Source organism: Drosophila takahashii, chromosome 2R, assembly GCF_030179915.1.
Source record: "Drosophila takahashii strain IR98-3 E-12201 chromosome 2R, DtakHiC1v2, whole genome shotgun sequence".
NCBI classification, from domain to species: Eukaryota; Metazoa; Arthropoda; class Insecta; order Diptera; family Drosophilidae; genus Drosophila; species Drosophila takahashii.
In genome coordinates this window covers 33,202,193-33,219,232 of record NC_091679.1, presented here as the reverse complement: position 1 = coordinate 33,219,232, position 17,040 = coordinate 33,202,193, and the positions used below count along the sequence as shown (strand labels likewise).

The window sequence follows — 17,040 nt, the reverse complement described above, 5'->3', positions numbered from 1 at the left end:
ATGGGTTCTCGCAGTCGTGGCTTCCACCGAGGGAGCAAATATACTAGGGATATATAGTGCCATTAGTCCCTCGCATCTGATTATTCACATGTCGACGGCCAACGCTCTGGCCGAAGCAGGACATAATGTGACTGTGGTGTCGATGCTGCGACCCAAGCGGATGCACAAGGACATACATCTGATTTTGGTGCCAATGACGAAGGAGCAGGAGCGCAGTATGGATAACACAATGTCCAGTATGGCCAAGAGCAAAAACGACATCATAAGCACTATGTTTCTCCTTTTAAATGACCTGGGTGTGATGGTTAATACCCAGGCTGATCTGCTTTCCGACCCGAGGTTCCTTCGGATTTACCAGACCAAGTTCGATTTGATGATACTGGGCTCCTTCTTCAACGACTTCCAATTGGGAGTGGCTGCCAAGCTAAAGGTTCCCGTGATCGTCGACTTTATGATACCGTCCAACATTATGATTGATCAGTTCGTGGCTAATCCCTTCGAGATATCTTATGTGCCCAACGAATCCACTTTTGCAACACCCCCAATGACATTCCTCAAAAGAGCTGAGAACATGATGAAGCACGTGATCCTTAGGTACTTGACGCTGCGGTTTGATTACAAATTTATTGAAATTTATAATGAAATATTTACGGAAAAAGATATGCCAACGCTAAGTGAGATGAAAAAGAATATATCTTTAGTCTTTGTGGGTTCGCATTTAATCAGCGACGGTCCGATTCGACCATTGGTTCCTGCCCTTATTGAAATCGGAGGCATTCAGGTGAAGGAGAAGCCAGATCCCTTGCCTCAGGATATTGAACAGTTTTTGGACAACTCCACCCAGGGAGCAATCTTCCTCTCATTTGGCTCGAACATCAAAAGCCACATGGTGAAGCCAGAAATCGTCCAAATAATGTTTAATGTTTTGTCTGGCCTGAAAGAAAATATTATCTGGAAATGGGAGGATTTGGGGAACACACCAGGCAAAGCCTTAAATATTCTCTTTAAGCGCTGGCTGCCACAAGACGATATCCTGGCCCATCCGAACACCAAACTCTTTGTCTCACATGGCGGAAAGAACAGCATCACCGAGTCCCAGTACCATGGAGTTCCAATGGTGGCCTTGCCCATTTTCGGAGATCACCCCTTAAATGCTGCTATGATGGTAAAATTGGGAAACGGCGTGGCCCTCGATTTGCAAACTATTACAGAAGACAGTTTTGGGGCGGCCATTAAAGAAGTCCTGGAAAATGATAAGTACAGGCGAGCAGTTGAAAAATTCTCCGCCCTGTACAGGGATCGACCTCTTACTCCAAGACAGTCAGTGGTCTTCTGGACAAACTACGTCCTGCGGCATCATGGCGCCCCACATTTGCAGAGTCCTGCGGTGCATATGAGCTTTGTTGAGCTTCACAATCTGGATATCTACGCTCTAGTTCTCACGATCCTAATCTTATTTGTTCTTCTAACCCGACTAATTGGGAAATTAGTATTGAGCAAGTTGCTGGGCAAAGCAAAAGTCTTCGGAGGCAAGAAGAAGCAATAAAAATAAGAAGTTTACATTTACAAATAAAAGAAGTCATATAAAATAATAGCAATTACTAAGACCCTATAATTATAGTATATTCTTGAACAGCATCATTTAACTTTTCTTTTTCTCTTTTATTGGAAATTAAGACTAAATCCTAAGACCTTACGATACTGCTGACGACCTAGTGAATCTGCTTCCAAAAGCCGCCGCAGTGGCAGTGCAGCCACTTGCTGAACCACGCCTTCAGGGCCGACGTCTTGGCCACCTTGCTGGCGTTGTTGACGAAGACGAAGCCGCAGCGGGCGCACCTCCGGATGGTGCTGGGCCGGGCGCCTAGCTGAAGATTGCTCACGCCATCCTTCACCGAGCGGGCGAAGACCACCTCCTCGGTTTCCACGTCCTGCAGGCAAGATGGTTCCACCAGCGAGGTAAACTGCAGCTGGCCCGACTTGACGGCCGCGAATCCTTGGGCACTCAGCAGCGTGGTGGGGTTGAACTTGGTGGGCTGGGGAATTAGCAGTTGCTTGGACAGCAGACTGCACTCGTCCAGCAGCATTTCGTCCGGCTCCGCGGGATTCTGGGCCAAGCGCGTAAGGAGACGAAACAGGATGACCAGCACATCGATGTTGTCCATCGTCTTGGTATAGACAGGCAGGCACTGGGTGTTCAGCAGACCCCAGATGCGGATCATGACCAGGAGCTCGCGCAGACTGCCGATGGCCACGATGTCCCGGCTGATATCGTAGCTGGGTCGCTTGCCGGACAGCTTGCTCTTCATCACTTCCTCGGGCAGGCGATGCAGCATATTGAGCGCCAGGTCGGTGACCCACTGGATCAGTTGCTGCAGACTCTGCAGCATCACTGGCTCCACCGTGAAGTCCTTGGCATCCAGGTTGAGCATCACGGTGTCCACATCCGGTATGGATTCGGCCAGTTTAATGGCCAAATTATCGGCGGGTCCCTTGTCCTGAAAACCGAGATCAGAGGGTCGCAGTAGGCTCTTGAATGTCGTGGATATGGCGTGCAAGATGATCAGATTGTCGAACTCCTGCTGCTGCACGCGGCACAGATTTGATTTCAAGGCCAAAAAGTTAGCATAGTAGTAGTGGCGCACATACGAAGGTTGCCGCGTAAAATTGTCCGTTAGCTTCTCCACGAGCGCCTCCAGATTGCCAAGATTGAGGAGCAGCACATCGCTGGCATCGCAGCCAGTGACGATGCAGTACTCGAGCAGCAGCAAACCGGATCCCGCCTGCTTCAGCAGGGGTGCCTGCATGGCGTGCAGCTGGGCGTGGCTGTCGAAGATCAGCAGCATTTGGCTGGTGGGCGTCAGGTCGCCACTAACGAAATTTACCCCTCCGCTGGCGTCCGAAACCTTTTCGAACTGCGTGTGATTGAGCTGCTTGAGGGAATTGGGCTCCAGCACCTGGACACTGTTGTCCTGCAGGATGGCGTACACCTGGCAGCAGTCCGGCGCGGAGACCGATAGTCTTGTTACGCTGATGTCCGCCAAAGAGGCATTCAGCTGCACCTTGCCCACCTGCTCCCAGCTCTCCGATTGCACGAACTCATTGGGCTTGCTGTTGGCGCCTCCGCCACCCTGGAGCAGAGCGTGGACGCTCTGGTGCCGGCGGGTCAGCGTCCACTGCTCCAGCTGGCTGCCACCGCCATTCGGACAGGCGTAGGCTATGAAGATCACCTCATCGCTGGCCACCCGTGTCCATTTCAGGTGACTGATGCGCCTGCCGTCGAGGGGGCCCAGGAAAATGCTGGCCTGCGACTCGGATTTGATGACCAGATGCTGCTCCAGACCCAGTTCGCCCTCCAGGCAGAGAGAGATCCGGTGGCACTGCACCAACTGCTGCTGCCAGCCGCAGCTGAAGGCGACGCTCAGGGCGCCCGAGGGACTGGGCGTCAGGCTGCAGTGCTCGATGAAGCTGCGCGAGATGCCGATGCTGTGCAGAGTGGGTGTCAACTCCACGATCTCGTGAGCAGGACCCTCCACAGATCCTCCTCCTGCTGATACCTTTTGGAGCACGGGCAGATTGAAGGCGGCCAGCAGGCCGGAGGAGGTGAGCAGCACACAGCCCTCGCTGGGCACTCCGCCGAAGCCGCTTAGCGTGGGCTTCTGCTGCTCCAGCCGCTCGAACTTCTCCGCGTAGTAGGTGTGATCCTTCTTCTGCGGATTGAAGATAACCCCCTTGCCGCTGTGGAAAAACTGCGCCGCAATGATGTCCTCGCTGGGCACGGTGGCGTGGTACTGGAGGAGCCACAGGTTGATGGACTGGATCCTCGGCTGCCAGATCTCCACGCGACCGCCGACGTAGCCGAGCAGCAGCTGCTCCCCATTGGGACTCCACTGGAGCACGCTGATCAGGGACTTGGAGGAGCACACCTTGTAGTATTCCCAGGGCGTCACAATGTCGCACACGTAGACATGGCTGTTGCTGGCGCCCACACCCAATCCCAATCCCGATCCCGGCAAGGAACCATCGCCGGCTTCACCGCCGTGGGAGGACGGAACTATGGCGCTCTGTAGGGCGCTGAAAGCCACGATATTACGCGCGGACACGGAGCAGAGGACCTTCTTGTGCGGGAAAACACTGTCCTTGCTGAACTCCTTGCCCTCGACTTTGTACAAAATAGTCATGTTTGCAGCGTAAACAAAAACCAAAGCCGACTGTTATTGTTTTTTGCCCGGCGGCGCTTTCCAACACTAATAAGCAGGCTTTCGGGAACCTTGCAACACTGTGAGGGGATGTAATTATGTTTTCACACTGCCAAATAAATAAAGAGGGTATTCCCTAAACTGTTAAACTGCTGAAATGTTGAATTTTCTTGAACACCAGATTTGTAACCTTTTTTTTATTATAGTTAAATAAACTACATATATTTAAATTCTTGATCTGCATTTATTACTGTTACATTACAAACTTATTTAATTACTTTCATAATGAAAGTTTTATTTACTGAACCTTTTGCTTCCTCTTAGAGCTCCCAAATCCAGCCAAGCTAGCAACTTTCCTTAAAATACACACTGCAATTGTAAAAGTGAGAAGAGCTCCGACCAAGAGAGCTCCTATGACATCCAGGCTGTGGTAGGCGAAGAAACCCAAATCCTGGCCTGCCACTCGCATGTGGTAAGCTCCTTTGTGCCGCAAAACATACTCCGTCCACCAGATGGCAGTGTCCAAAGGACTCATTGGCTGATCCCGATATCGATCGGACATCCGCCTGGCTGTTTCGGCAAATTGCGGTTCCCTTACCAATCGTTCGATGGACGCCTTGAATTCCTGTTGCGTCATTGTCTTGTGATCCAGTCCCAATCCAAATCCAGCCCTTGTAACTTGCTTTACATTCGAGAACTGATCGTCGAAAAAGGGCAGGCCCAAAACGGGTTTACCATGATGAATGCTCTCTATAGTGCTCAGCAGTCCACCGTGCGTAATAAATAACTTGACCTTGGAATGGGCCAGGATATCCGGCTGAGGAAACCATTTGCTGATAAAAACATTGGTGGGTTTGTCCGGCAGCTGATCGTCCTCGAATTTCCATAGAACCCGTTGCGGCAAACTGGCAAAGGTTTTCAGAATAACTTCCCTTCTCTCGGCATGCAGATCCTTGCTCTTAACATTGGAGCCCAGGGAAAAGTAGATAACACCATGCTCACCGGAACCCTGAATAAACTCCTCCAGGTCCTTGGGCAAGGGAGCTGGCTTGTGGGATATATGCAGCCCTCCGACCTCAATCATATTCGGAACGTAGGCCCGGGGAAAGCTCAGCGAGAAGTGCTGATTGAGAAGCACCAGGGAGAAGTTCCTGTTCAAATCGCTGAGTTGAACCCTTTTTGAGGCCACTGGAAAGTATTTCTCATACAATTTCTCCTGCTCTGGCATGTGCACTATCCTATAGTTGAGCCAGGAAATGGTAGTATCCACAAAGTTGGTAACGCGCTCCCCGAAAGTCATGCGATCCGTAAGACCCGCTGTTACCAGCGGAGAAAAAGATAGAGGCGACACATTGCCCACCAGCTCATCAATATTCCAGTCGGTGCCGAAGGTGGAAAACCCTATAATGGGGGCATTAAAATGGGCCGCAAACCCATAGTAAGCATCCGAGCGAAGCGCCTCCACAATTATCAGATCATAGTGATCCTTGCCAGGAGGCAAAAGCGTTTCTGTCACCTCTTTATTGGTGAGAACGGAGCGGGTTATGTTCACAAAGAACTTGTTTATAAAACTGAACAGCTGCCACATGTTCAGCTCATGTAGAACATATAGCTCATTTACAATATCTGGAAAAATTATATATCTAAATAAGTGCATCTTACTAATATCTTAATACCATTTTACCGTTGTAGTTTTGAAACACTTCCGGGATGGGAATGTCTCTAAAGTTGCTCACTGGTGTCTTCTGGGGAAAGGCATTAACCGAGGTCACCTGGTGACCCCGGGAAGCCAGAGTCTTCAAATAGGGCACCACATTTATGTACTGTGATGGACCTGGAAAGGGAAATATGGCCAGTATCCTGGCAGCCTGCAGACAAGCAGGCAAAATCGTCAACAAAGCACTTAGCTGTAGAGCCAACATCCTAAAGGCCGTCTGGTTTTCAAAAACTCAAGCTTTAAACTGAATCAGTAATCAGCATACTTCGGGGCTATTAGATAACACCCACTGAGACACCGACATGCGATAGCAACTCTCGACAGATGCGATTATGGAAATTTCGTAAATTTCAAAAACATCGATAGTGACCCCATTTTTATACCCTTGCAGAGGGTATTATAATTTCAGTCAGTTGTTTGCAACGCAGTGAAGGAGACGTTTCCGACCACATAAAGTATATATATTCTTGATCAGCATCAATAGCCGAGTCCATCTAGCCATGTCCGTCTGTCCGTTTCTATGCGAAGTAGTCCGTCAGTTTTAAAGCTATCGCGATGAAACTTTCCCAAAAGTCTTCTTTCTATTGCAGGTAGTACATATGTCGGAACGAGCCGGATCGGACCACTATATCTTATATATACGGAACCTCCAGTCGCTGTTAACTTTCTAAAGAAAACAAAGGTTTAATATAAATAATATAACAAAAGTATAAACATTTTTCTTAAATATTTGTTATTATTATTATTATAATAACATATTAATTTGTGATCATTTTTGCAGTTTTTTTAAAATTTGATTAATAAAAACTTATTTTAAGAAATTATACAAAAACAAGAGAGAACGCTATAGTCGGGTTGTTGTCCCGACTATCTAATACCCGTCACTCAGCTAAAGGGAGTGCGAACGCGGGTTGGTGTCCCGACTAATAATCGTAACTCAGCTAAAGGGAGTGCGAGGGAGATAGATATATAATTTTTGATTGCGTATAACTTTTTAATGAATGGTCCGATTTGAAAAATGTCTTCTACATTTCGATAGGTATAAATATACACAACAAAAATGCATTTATACTTCTGGGAAATCTTTAAAGATGTGGGCGCAGGACCCATTTTAAAATCGTTAGTAGGCGATTGTGGGCGTTAGAGGGGGCGTGGCGCTCGGCTAAAATAAACTTGCGCTGCGTAGGAAGCCAAAGAATATGTGTGGGAAATCTCAACCTTCCAGCTTTTGTAGTTTCTGAGATCTCAGCGTTCATACAGACGGACAGACGGACAGACGGACAGACAGACAGACAGACAGACAGACAGACAGACAGACAGACAGACGGACAGACGGACATGGCTAGATCGACTCGGCTAGTGACCCTGATCAAGAATATATATACTTTATGGGGTCGGAAACGCTTCCTTCTAGCTGTTACATACTTTTGCACGAATCTAGTATACCCTTTTACTCTACGAGTAACGGGTATAAATATGAAATTAAATTATAATTTGGGTATTAGGAATAAGGTACAAAACTGAAAGGAAAAAAACTGAATCCGATTTCGAAAAATTTTCTCGAAACTTAAAATCAAATCTGGTTAAGTACATATTTGAATTTTGTTAAGCTTCAAAACGACAACTCAAATGATTGATATATTTTTAAAATTTAAATACATTTTTTCATATTTTATAAACTATGTAAAAATAATTGTGTTTAACAATGTTACGTTCAGTGTGAATGATTTATTTTGGTGTAAAATTAATTCTACATCCTGGACAGTTCAGCCTAAAAGCAACTCCACAGCCTGGTCACACTGTAACCACATAAATTTAGCATTTTGTTTACATCTGACGGATCTTGTTATAATTTTAATTTATGCCGATGTTTGTTGGCGACTCGTCGCCGCAGGTGTTTTGATCTGTGCTCACAACAACTGGTGAGTAAAATTCCGCTCCCCAAACAGCCCCGCGATCATTGATCGAGCTCGACAGATGCCAAACAAAAAGCTGCCCGCAAACCGGCTTTTTCCCCTTATCGACGCCTTGTGTTTGAAGCGATCTTACTCACAGTTTATTGAACTCTGAGGCAGCGTACATTAACTTAGGGCAATAAATACACACACGTCTTACGGACTAACTAATTATGGTATCGAGTATCGCTTGGCGAGCGGCTACACCGGGCTACACCAGGTTGGCGTAGCGCAGTCCCTTCACCAGACTTCCTGTGAAGCTGTCCTCGTCGATGAACCGGATTCCGTCCGCCTGGCAGGACTGCAGGCTGCACGGATACTCCGCGCCGTAGGCTCCCGCGTCCCAGCGTATCTGCAGCTCGTAGAACAGCTCCGGATTCAGCACGCAGGCCTCCTCGCGCCGCCAGCCGAGATGCAGGTCGCAGTTGTACTTGGTTCCCTGGCCCTGGACGACGTGGCTCCATACGGGAGCCGCTTACCGCTCCCTCGCTTTCGGCGGGCACCTCGCAGAGATCCAGGCGCAGCGATTCCCTGTACTCCGGCTGCTGAATGTGACCCAAGCGGTTGGGGGTCAGGCGGCTGTTCAGGACCAGGCCCATCAGCGAGATGAAGCGGGAGCACTTGAGGCGCAGCCGGAAGACCGGCGACTCGGCATCCACTGTGAACGGGCGGCAGGCCTTGTAGTAGCAGCGTTCCACCGAGACCACAGGAGCCGCGGCTGGAGACTCCAAATCCCTGCAACCCGCGGCCACGGGCCAATCACTCGCAACATCGCCACCCAAATCGTGCACCACCAGATCCGCATCACTGGGACCCAGGCCCAGCTGCTCGCACTCCTGCCGCGTCCACTCGTAGACATACCAGATGAGCAGCTTGTGCGGCTCCTTGCAGGCCGCTATAATGGCCTTCACGCACTCCTTGGACACGTGCACATAGTGCTCCTTCAGGTGGCCCATGTACTGGCCATTGTTCACGCAGCAGCGCATGAAGAAGGTCATGCACACCTCCAGCAGGCTGTCCAGGCCCATGCAAACACTCAGCTCCAAAGCGGGCAGGATGTTGGCGAAGCGCAGCTTGCGGGTGATGGCCATCAACGTCTCGGCGATCAGCTCCTCCAGCAGATACTTCTCGGCCGCGTAGTACAGCTCGATGCAGGCCACCAGCTCCAGGCCGTTGTAGTCGACGACGCCCGTGTAGATGTACTCCACCAGCACCTTAAAAATGGCTGAACTGATGTCGTGGATTTCGATTTCCGGGTCTGGGTCATTATTTTGCATCGGACCAAAGAACATGGCCTCGAAAACTGGACTGGCGGTGCTGAGGATCAGCTTGTGGCACTTCACCTGCTCCTCGCACACGTGGAACACACAATCCGTGTACTTGGCCCCCTGGAGCAGCTGGCCGTAGCGCCTGCCCAGAACACTGCCCACGTTGCTGGCCTGCTCTTTGCGCTCCACCACCGCCGAGATGCTCATCTGCGAAAGGGGCAGAGAAAGGTGGTAAATATTAATGAGCCATTCGAGAACCAGTTTATAATTTGCCCCATCTCATGGGGGGCCATCAATCATTCGAAATACAATGGAAACTATTTTGGGTGAATAGAAAGCGAGAAACTAGTTTGCTGAAACTCTGTTTGACCGAAAACTACGGATTAGGGCTAAAAGTATAAGACGTATGGCCAAAAAAGGTTCATGCTAAATTAAGGAATATATTATTTGTTAATAAATGCAGCTAGTTATTGGTTTTAAGGCCATTTTCTTATGCGCATGTTGAATTTTAAGTACTTTTTGGACTCATAAGATTCAAAGGAGACTAAAACATAACTGCCGTATCATTTGATATTTTATAAAATTAAATTTTCACACTTTCAATTCGGTTTGCCATTTCATGGCTCTCAAATAAAAGGGCGTGTGCCTTGGGAGCCGTTTAAAATTGTAAGTCCGATAACGAAATCCCCCTTGAAAACATTATCTCTAAAGTCAAGGAGGTTCGCACACGTAAAAAAAACGTGACGTAACTTGAATGGAATAATATCAATTACTTCGCATGCATTAGATCTTCTTAGTCATGGCCAAGAACGCGCTGTTGTCCGCATGCAAATGTATATAAACCTATATATATATATATACAATCCCAAACACACGCCCGACTTTTGTTTATCAATAAGCCAAAATAATACTACGCCGATTCTGCCTGGCAGCCAGTTTAGTTATTCATCTATTGCCGGCTCGGGTTCGGTGTTTGTTTTTTCAGGGGGTAATATATAACCGGTTTTAAGTGTTTTTACAGATTTCAGTTGGACAAATGTGGCTTAGGCTAAGGCGACTTATAAGGGGTGCCTTTCGAAATCAGTGAGAAGCACTTGTCAAACTAATCTAGTGTGTAATTTATGGCTGACTAGTCAAAAGCAAATTATATAGGATCTACAAACTAGTTATAGGGTACTTGTAGAACCTTTTGTAACCGGCGGGCTCGTCCCGAGATAATCGAGTGTTAATCTATGCCTTTGAAAATCTCAAACTGATCTCATGCAAATATTTATCTTTTTATTGCAAAGTCAATCATTAATTTGGAAATCTGCTGCGCACTTTGTTTGCTCGATTCGATTCGAATCGCACGACTGGGTTGCGTAAAATGTACCTAACCAAGGTGGTGAAGGGTTCAACCAGAAACGACCTTAGGGCTAATTTAGAAGGCTTTGTAGAACATTGGAAAACTATACGATTTAAGTGGACATTTCCAAGGCGAAAACACACACCTTTTGGCACTGTGACAAATTATTTTCCAAGCGAGCGCACGAAAGAATCGCAACAAAAGATCTATACGATCTATATGGTAAACGAAAATTGGGTTGGGGAAATTAAAAGTGAATTTCGCGCGAGGGTAATTGAGTGATCGCCGCGTCGTCGCCTGAACTTGACCGATATCGGACGACCCAGCTGTTGTTGCACGGATCGGAGAACTTAAGCGAGAACCAGAATAAATACAACCGTCGAGCGCAACGCGCCACCTTCAACTGATCTTACTTGGCACTTGGGAACGTTCTCCAAGCGACTTGGGGTCTCTTCTTTTCTGGCCTCTCTCGGTCGCTCACTTGTTCTCCAAGTTCTGCGGGCTCTTAGCTCTGCTCTGGTCTGAATTAAAGATGCTCCTGCGTATCTGGTAGCCCCTTTCTTCCAGTTTCCTCTTGTCCTGAAAGGTTCCCATATGTCGCTGTCGAATACTTTCAGCCAGCTTTAGGTAGGGCTCCCGTTTCTTCTCATCCATCGCGTCCCATATGTGTTTCTCTGAAATTAAGCTATTGGCATTGACCACATCCAGGTAGTTGAGACCCACCAAACCCACTTGTCGCATTCGCTGGACCAGGAGAAAGTTGAAAAAGGCATTCGTAGAGCCCAACTGTTGCAGTTCGTGAAGTTGAAATTGTTGAATGGTGCTGCGACTAAATCTAACACGGGATATCCTTCTGGTAGACTGAAGTTCCGGAGAAGACGTAGGTACTGATTCTTCCTCTTGGTCGCCAAAGAATGAGCACCAGAACTCTAACGTCTTCTCCCAGATCCAGTCCATTTCAGGGGGACCAATTAATTTTGAAGTATAAGGCAGGGCCAAAGGGATACAACCGGTATCTTTATAATGTCTGCTCTTCCACCTCTGCAGAGATTACAAATTAAGCGTCTGCCTGGCTTCTTTCCGCCGGCGATTGACGGCCAACCTTGAACCCTTTGAATGGTGTCTTCTTCAGTTCAGCATGGGAAGCCAAGCACACCAAAGCTATTTCTGTAGACCCCAGTCGCTCTCATACTCTTCGCACTTCGCGGGGTATATCTGCCATCTCACTATCGCGACATAAAATAAGATCTGGGTCTTATTTCTGCGACAATGGCGTAGTAATCTAATCAGCGTTGATCACGGTCAAGTTAGAGGTATCAGATTTAGGAAATAGTCACAGGAGAACTAGGAAGATAAGACCATTTGTTTATGCTGGGAACCTCTTTTGTGTATAAACAATGGAAAATAGTAGCAGTTAGAATATCTGTAAATTTATGTTTCACTTTTTTGCTGAAGAAATTAAAGTTCCTCAGAATTGTTAGGAAAGTTTTAGAAAACTGTTAAGATTTAGATAAGTTAAGAATTAGGAAAGTTTTAGAAAGCTATTAAGATTTAAATAAGTTAAAAATATTACGCATGCCTAAATGTGTATGGATTTATTTGCGATTATCTGTTCAATCTTTAACAATCGAAAATCAGACCGAAAGCAATTACATTTTCTTGATTTTTTGCTAAATAAATATATGGTTTTTATTATTACTTATTATTTATTGATCGTTGAAAGCATTAATTCATGTTGTAGGTATAATATTTCTATATTCCATGCAGAAATAAAATTAACATGAAAAATATTCTTCACATTTTTTAAAATTCTAAATAAAATCTGCGATAAATATATGTTGAAAGAGTAGAAATGCTTCGTTTAGCGATTCTTCACCGCATCTGCTTTAAGTTTGGCTTTGGCATGTGGCTGGCCAAACAGGTAATGGGCCAGTGGACTCTGGAGGCTGGGCCCTCACGCACATTTCCCCCAGATACACACACGTGTGGCTTCTTTTGTCGTTTGGCAAGCCCCTTTATCGTGGCCTCAGCACTAACATTTTTCCCCTTTTCTCTTTGCAGCTCCCTGTGATGCACCTGCCGCCTGGACAACTGAAAGTCGTGCTCATTCTGGCCCTCTTGCAGGAGCTGCAGGTGAAGCCGCAGAGGGACATTTTTCAGGATCTCTTCGAGAAGGATGTGCAATTGTGTCACGAATGCTTCACTGGACAGCGTGAACAGTGCGAGGAGATATTCCAGAAAATAGCAGAGCCCTCGGATTGGAGCAGACTTCTAAAAGGCATCTCCTTGCTCTTTGATCGTAGGACTGTTTATTTTCTTGACCTGATAGAGGAGGATTGGGAAACCGAAGTAGTGGCAAAAAGAAAGAACATTTATGAACAAAAACATGATGTAGAAAACACGAAAAAGATATTTCTAGAGCTAGAGGAGCGACCTGGTGGCTTCCATCTTTGCCGAACTTTTGCAAAAAAGGCTCGTTTTGTTGAATACTTAGAGCAGCGAGGACATGCCGCCGCCAGCAGCTGGTTCTACATGATGCACTACGTCAGTCCGCTTCTTATGCAAGAACTGCACTCACTGCAATTTCCTGTGCCAAGGACCTACGCCTCCTGCGGCCTTACACATTTTCAAGCCTATGCAGGACAAACTTTAATACACTACGCAGAAGCGGAGGAAAATCTACGCCTGGAGCTGTCTCGCCAGTTGCTGGAATTATCCCTTAAGTTGACCTTTGGCTTCTCAGACTTTCGTATCTACTTGACCGATTTCACGGCTGATAACTTTGCCTATGACGAACTCAACCAGAGGGTGACTCTCGTCGATTTGGATTCGTTGGTTCTGGTTGACGGTTTATCCACTTCAGGAGAGGCACAGAAATACGAACCCCTTCCAGGCGAGGGATTCACCTTTGATGTTTCGGCCTTCTGCTCCGGCCAGCAGCTGGATGCGAATGTCTATCAGGCATGCCTTCTCCTGAGGGATTTCCTGCTCAAGAATGTGGACAACGAAAGACTTCAACTGCTCTTGGAGCAGTGCGTTGCTTGCCAAGATGAACTCTGTGATATGCGCTTCCAGCAAGCCTACGACTTGATCAAATTGCTGGACAACTAGAGTAAGAGACAAGGATTGGAGATCCACTAGAAGTTAATCGTTTATAATCATAAAACACACATCCATTACACTCAATTTAATATCTAAATGAACGTCGAACGCCGAACTTTGAAGGATTTGGGAGGGGGTGGCGGCTAGCAGCGGCAATCTGCTATCCGGATAACTTAGGACTAGGACGGGCGGACGTCGCTTCAGAGCTTAGATAATATCACGTGGCACACTCAGGAAGTGTATGGAATTGGACACATGGTGTGTGATGTCCGTCAGTGTCTCCTTGTGCACGCCCCCGAACAGGATCAGCTCACCGTTGCCGGCAATGAGGCTCGAGAGGATCAAGCGATCCGGAGCGCCCTTGAGCACGCCGAAGTTCTTGTACTCCACCCAGTCGAGAGTGGGCTCGCTGCTGTCCAGGATGCTGGAGATGTCGCAAACGAACAGGGACTGCACATTGCAGCGCAGTCGCTTGGGCGAGGGGGCACGCAGTGGTTGCGGTTCCACCTGGGCGGCGGCGGGTGCGCTGCGTCGCGAGTTCCGGATGGCGTTCATCTTCTCCTCCATGCGCCGGATGCGCTCGTTGTGATCCCGCGAGGCACTTCGCGATCGAGTGGGCACATTAAAGGCGGCCATACGAAAGGGATCCTGTGGGGGATTACAAATATTTAGTAAGGCTTTTCGGGAGCAAGTCTAATAATCACTAGACCTCGGATTTTGCATATTTTTATAGGAAAAAGATAGATCAATTCCGAAAACATTAAAGTCCGTTTCAATAAAAATATAGTTTAAAATTAATGGCATATTTTATTTTTGTTGCATATTTGCATAAAATGCATATGCATAAAATATGCAAAGTATAAAATAAATTCAACTATTCCAGATTGACTATTTCATAGCCAACCTAATTGGCCCGAAGAAAATTGTTTGTTCCTTTTCGTCATTTCTGAGATATCTAATTTTTTCCCAAATCTAAGGAACCCCTATTTATATTTTCAACGAGTAGGCGAGAAGGGGGCAAAACTAGTAAAAGGGGCATAATAGTTTTTGGCCCTATCGGCCAAACTGCTCGTTTAAATGGCTCGTCGGTTTACAGAAGGTTTTTTAGAGTACCAGAGGGCTGCATTAAAAACTTGCATATATTTTGCATATTTTATGCATATATTTTTTGCAAATATTTTGCATATTTCCGATATGCATCCGAATTTATAACATTTGAAAAATATGACACCTACCTAGAAATTTTGGTAAAAATCGGACAAAAAATAGACAAATATGCAAAATTCGATCATCACTCACCTCGTATAGTTCATCGAAGCGTTTGGGAAGCCTGGGTTCATTATCACGACACCTCAGTGCCAGATTCCTTTGCAGGCGCTGGGCGGCATCCACATCGCCATCGGCGGGTGATGGAGGAGCATTTGGTCGCACGGGCGGGGATGGGGGAGAAGCAGCCGGCGGTGGAGCTGGCGGGGCATGAAGATCACTCAATCTTCCCGAGCGTGGCTGGTAGTTATTATTATTATTATTGTTTACATTGCTGTTGTGCAGAAACTGCTGGGCCTGCTGCATATGCTGGTTGAGTATTGCTCGTCGATTGGCCAAATACTGCTCCTGAGGACCCAGAGGAGCTGCTGCTGCTGCTCCTCCCACTCGGGGACGGATGTTTCCCTCGCGATTCTGTCCAGGACCAGCCATTCCTCCGCCCAAACGACGTTCCGGCATGGGTATTCGGTGTCCCCTTGGGGGAAGATTCTGCAGCGGATTCGGTGGAGGCGGCCCACGACCTCCGACGACAGGCACTCTGCTCTGCTTCATCATCTGGAAGTCCTGCGGCATGTTGGGCGATGGTCCCACAACCACCAGATAGTTGTTAACCTTGCAGCCGGGATTGCACCACATGTGGACGGCTCCGAAACGCTTGTTGCGCACATTGAGCGACTTCCAGCACCACACATCCCTGGTCATGTCCAGCAGCCAGGCATCGGTGTACACCCGATTGGCGCCGCCGCATCCGCCGACGACCAGCAGATGATTCCTGCCCAGCTCCACCTGGATTTGTCCGTACCGCGGACTGGGTCGCGTGTTTCCGACGAAGAGCGGCTGCCACCAGCGCTGCTCCGGCAGATCCAGCACCCACGTATCGTTGGAGTTCACATTGACGTCGTCCTTGATCTGGTAGCCGCCGAAGATGACCATCCGATCGCCGTGCACCGTGGCCGAGTGCCCGGCCATGGGTGGTGGGCAGGAAAGCGAGTTGCGCAACAGCCAGCGATTCTTGCCCAAGTCATAGTAATGCAGCTCGTCGAACAGACACCACGGCTGGTAGGGCGGATGCAGCGAGGGGTAGCGCCAGCCGCCGAAGAGCACCAGCTGATCCCGCCACGCCACCATGGAGGCACTGCCCTTGGGCGAGGGATAGGTCCCGGTGGCCACCGGTCGCGCCCAGCGCATGTGCGTCAAATCGAAGCGCCAGAGATCGTTGAAGGTGGTGTCCGAGGAGGAGCCGCCGCCGAACACGTACATGGAGTTGTCATGCCGCACGGCCGAGTGGGCGAAGCGTCCGGCGATGAAGGAGAGCGGAGCTCCAGCCCCTCCATTAACCGTCTGCTGGGAGAAGACCTCCCAGCGCAGCCGGAAGTCGGTGAGGCCCTTCTCCAGGTTCAACTTGGAGCGGCGCACGAGATCTGGAGAGGATTAAGGGTTGATTAGGATGGATTGTGACCTCCAATCTTGGATACCCACTCTTCACAATGGCCTGCCATCGCTTGCACACCAAACTGCAGTGCTCCAGGTCGCCGTAGGGCGGCAGGTAGGTGAAGATGAACTCGAGAATCTCATCGGGAAGGACATTCAGATTCACTGCGGCCAAGGTCGCCTCGCAATTGTCGTTCTCGCCGTCGACCTTGTGACTGCACGCGTCCATCCTTTTTGGTGTCCTTGCTGCTGCTGCTGCTGCCTCCTTCCTTCCTGGCGTTCGTGGTGTCCCCCACCCGCAGATGCTGCACCACACAAGCAGCAAATGGCAGCGAAAGATCTTGGGTCGCGTAACCGAGCACTAGGACTCTATTTTGGCCTGATCTCCAGGGGATTTTTAAGTTTTTTGTGGAAACTCAAGTAAATTATAAACAAGTAGCCTTCGAGCAGTATGACCGCGCGGCGACTCACGAAAGATACCAATAGTCAGGGGAAAATATACCACATTCAAAAATACTGCTTGCAGAATATACCGTTATTTTACCATTGAATAAAATTTCTTTCTTATTTATTGAAATAAATAGAATCAATAAACATTTAACTGCCCACAAACGAGTTTCTCATTTTACATTCTTTTTTATAGTGTGGTTGACATTTTGATTTGGCCTACTGTAGAAAAATTATCTCAGAATCAAAAAATTAAATATAATAAATATATGAATGGGAATTTTAAATCGGCTTTTTACCTACTTTTAGT

General features: G+C 47.8%; 7 protein-coding genes across 8 annotated transcripts; 2 read left to right on the top strand and 5 right to left on the bottom strand.

The window, feature by feature from the left end:
• Nucleotides 1–34: 34 nt before the first annotated feature.
• Nucleotides 35–1,625, top strand: LOC123003414 (UDP-glucosyltransferase 2-like). Its single transcript, XM_044395911.2, has one exon. It carries the CDS (start codon nt 89–91, stop codon nt 1,544–1,546), a length of 1,458 nt encoding a protein of 485 aa, XP_044251846.1. The 5' UTR covers nt 35–88; the 3' UTR covers nt 1,547–1,625.
• Nucleotides 1,626–1,647: 22 nt separating this feature from the next.
• On the bottom strand, nt 1,648–4,246 carry MED16 (mediator complex subunit 16). Its single transcript, XM_017144070.3, has one exon. It carries the CDS (start codon nt 4,179–4,181, stop codon nt 1,713–1,715), a length of 2,469 nt encoding a protein of 822 aa, XP_016999559.2. The 5' UTR covers nt 4,182–4,246; the 3' UTR covers nt 1,648–1,712.
• A 251-nt stretch (nt 4,247–4,497) lies between these two features.
• On the bottom strand, nt 4,498–6,139 carry LOC108058983 (UDP-glucosyltransferase 2-like). The gene is made up of 2 exons (XM_017143977.2): nt 5,884–6,139; nt 4,498–5,825 (listed from the first exon to the last, which is right to left on the bottom strand). The coding sequence occupies exons 1-2, from the start codon at nt 6,119–6,121 to the stop codon at nt 4,498–4,500; spliced, it is 1,566 nt and encodes a 521-aa protein (XP_016999466.2). The 5' UTR covers nt 6,122–6,139.
• A 1,565-nt stretch (nt 6,140–7,704) lies between these two features.
• On the top strand, nt 7,705–14,385 carry LOC108059022 (divergent protein kinase domain 2A). 2 transcript variants are annotated; one of them, XM_017144045.3, is made up of 2 exons: nt 7,705–7,838; nt 12,546–14,385. In XM_017144045.3, the coding sequence occupies exon 2, from the start codon at nt 12,555–12,557 to the stop codon at nt 13,593–13,595; it is 1,041 nt and encodes a 346-aa protein (XP_016999534.2). In that variant the 5' UTR covers nt 7,705–7,838; nt 12,546–12,554; the 3' UTR covers nt 13,596–14,385. The 2 variants fall into 2 exon arrangements, with proteins under 2 accessions (XP_016999534.2, XP_070068378.1); XM_070212277.1 differs by lacking the exon at nt 7,705–7,838 and adding an exon at nt 10,252–10,312.
• On the bottom strand, nt 7,945–11,033 carry LOC108059021 (uncharacterized). The gene is given in 3 exon segments (XM_017144044.3): nt 7,945–8,343; nt 8,345–9,346; nt 10,898–11,033. Coding segments are annotated over 2 exon segments (1,263 nt in total). The 5' UTR covers nt 10,898–11,033; the 3' UTR covers nt 7,945–8,082.
• Nucleotides 10,962–11,441, bottom strand: LOC108059024 (uncharacterized). The gene has a single exon (XM_017144046.2). It carries the CDS (start codon nt 11,439–11,441, stop codon nt 10,962–10,964), a length of 480 nt encoding a protein of 159 aa, XP_016999535.2.
• On the bottom strand, nt 13,611–16,795 carry Fbxo42 (F-box protein 42). The gene is made up of 3 exons (XM_017144042.3): nt 16,332–16,795; nt 14,886–16,273; nt 13,611–14,234 (listed from the first exon to the last, which is right to left on the bottom strand). Exons 1-3 carry the CDS (start codon nt 16,510–16,512, stop codon nt 13,794–13,796), a joined length of 2,010 nt encoding a protein of 669 aa, XP_016999531.2. The 5' UTR covers nt 16,513–16,795; the 3' UTR covers nt 13,611–13,793.
• Nucleotides 16,796–17,040: the final 245 nt, after the last annotated feature.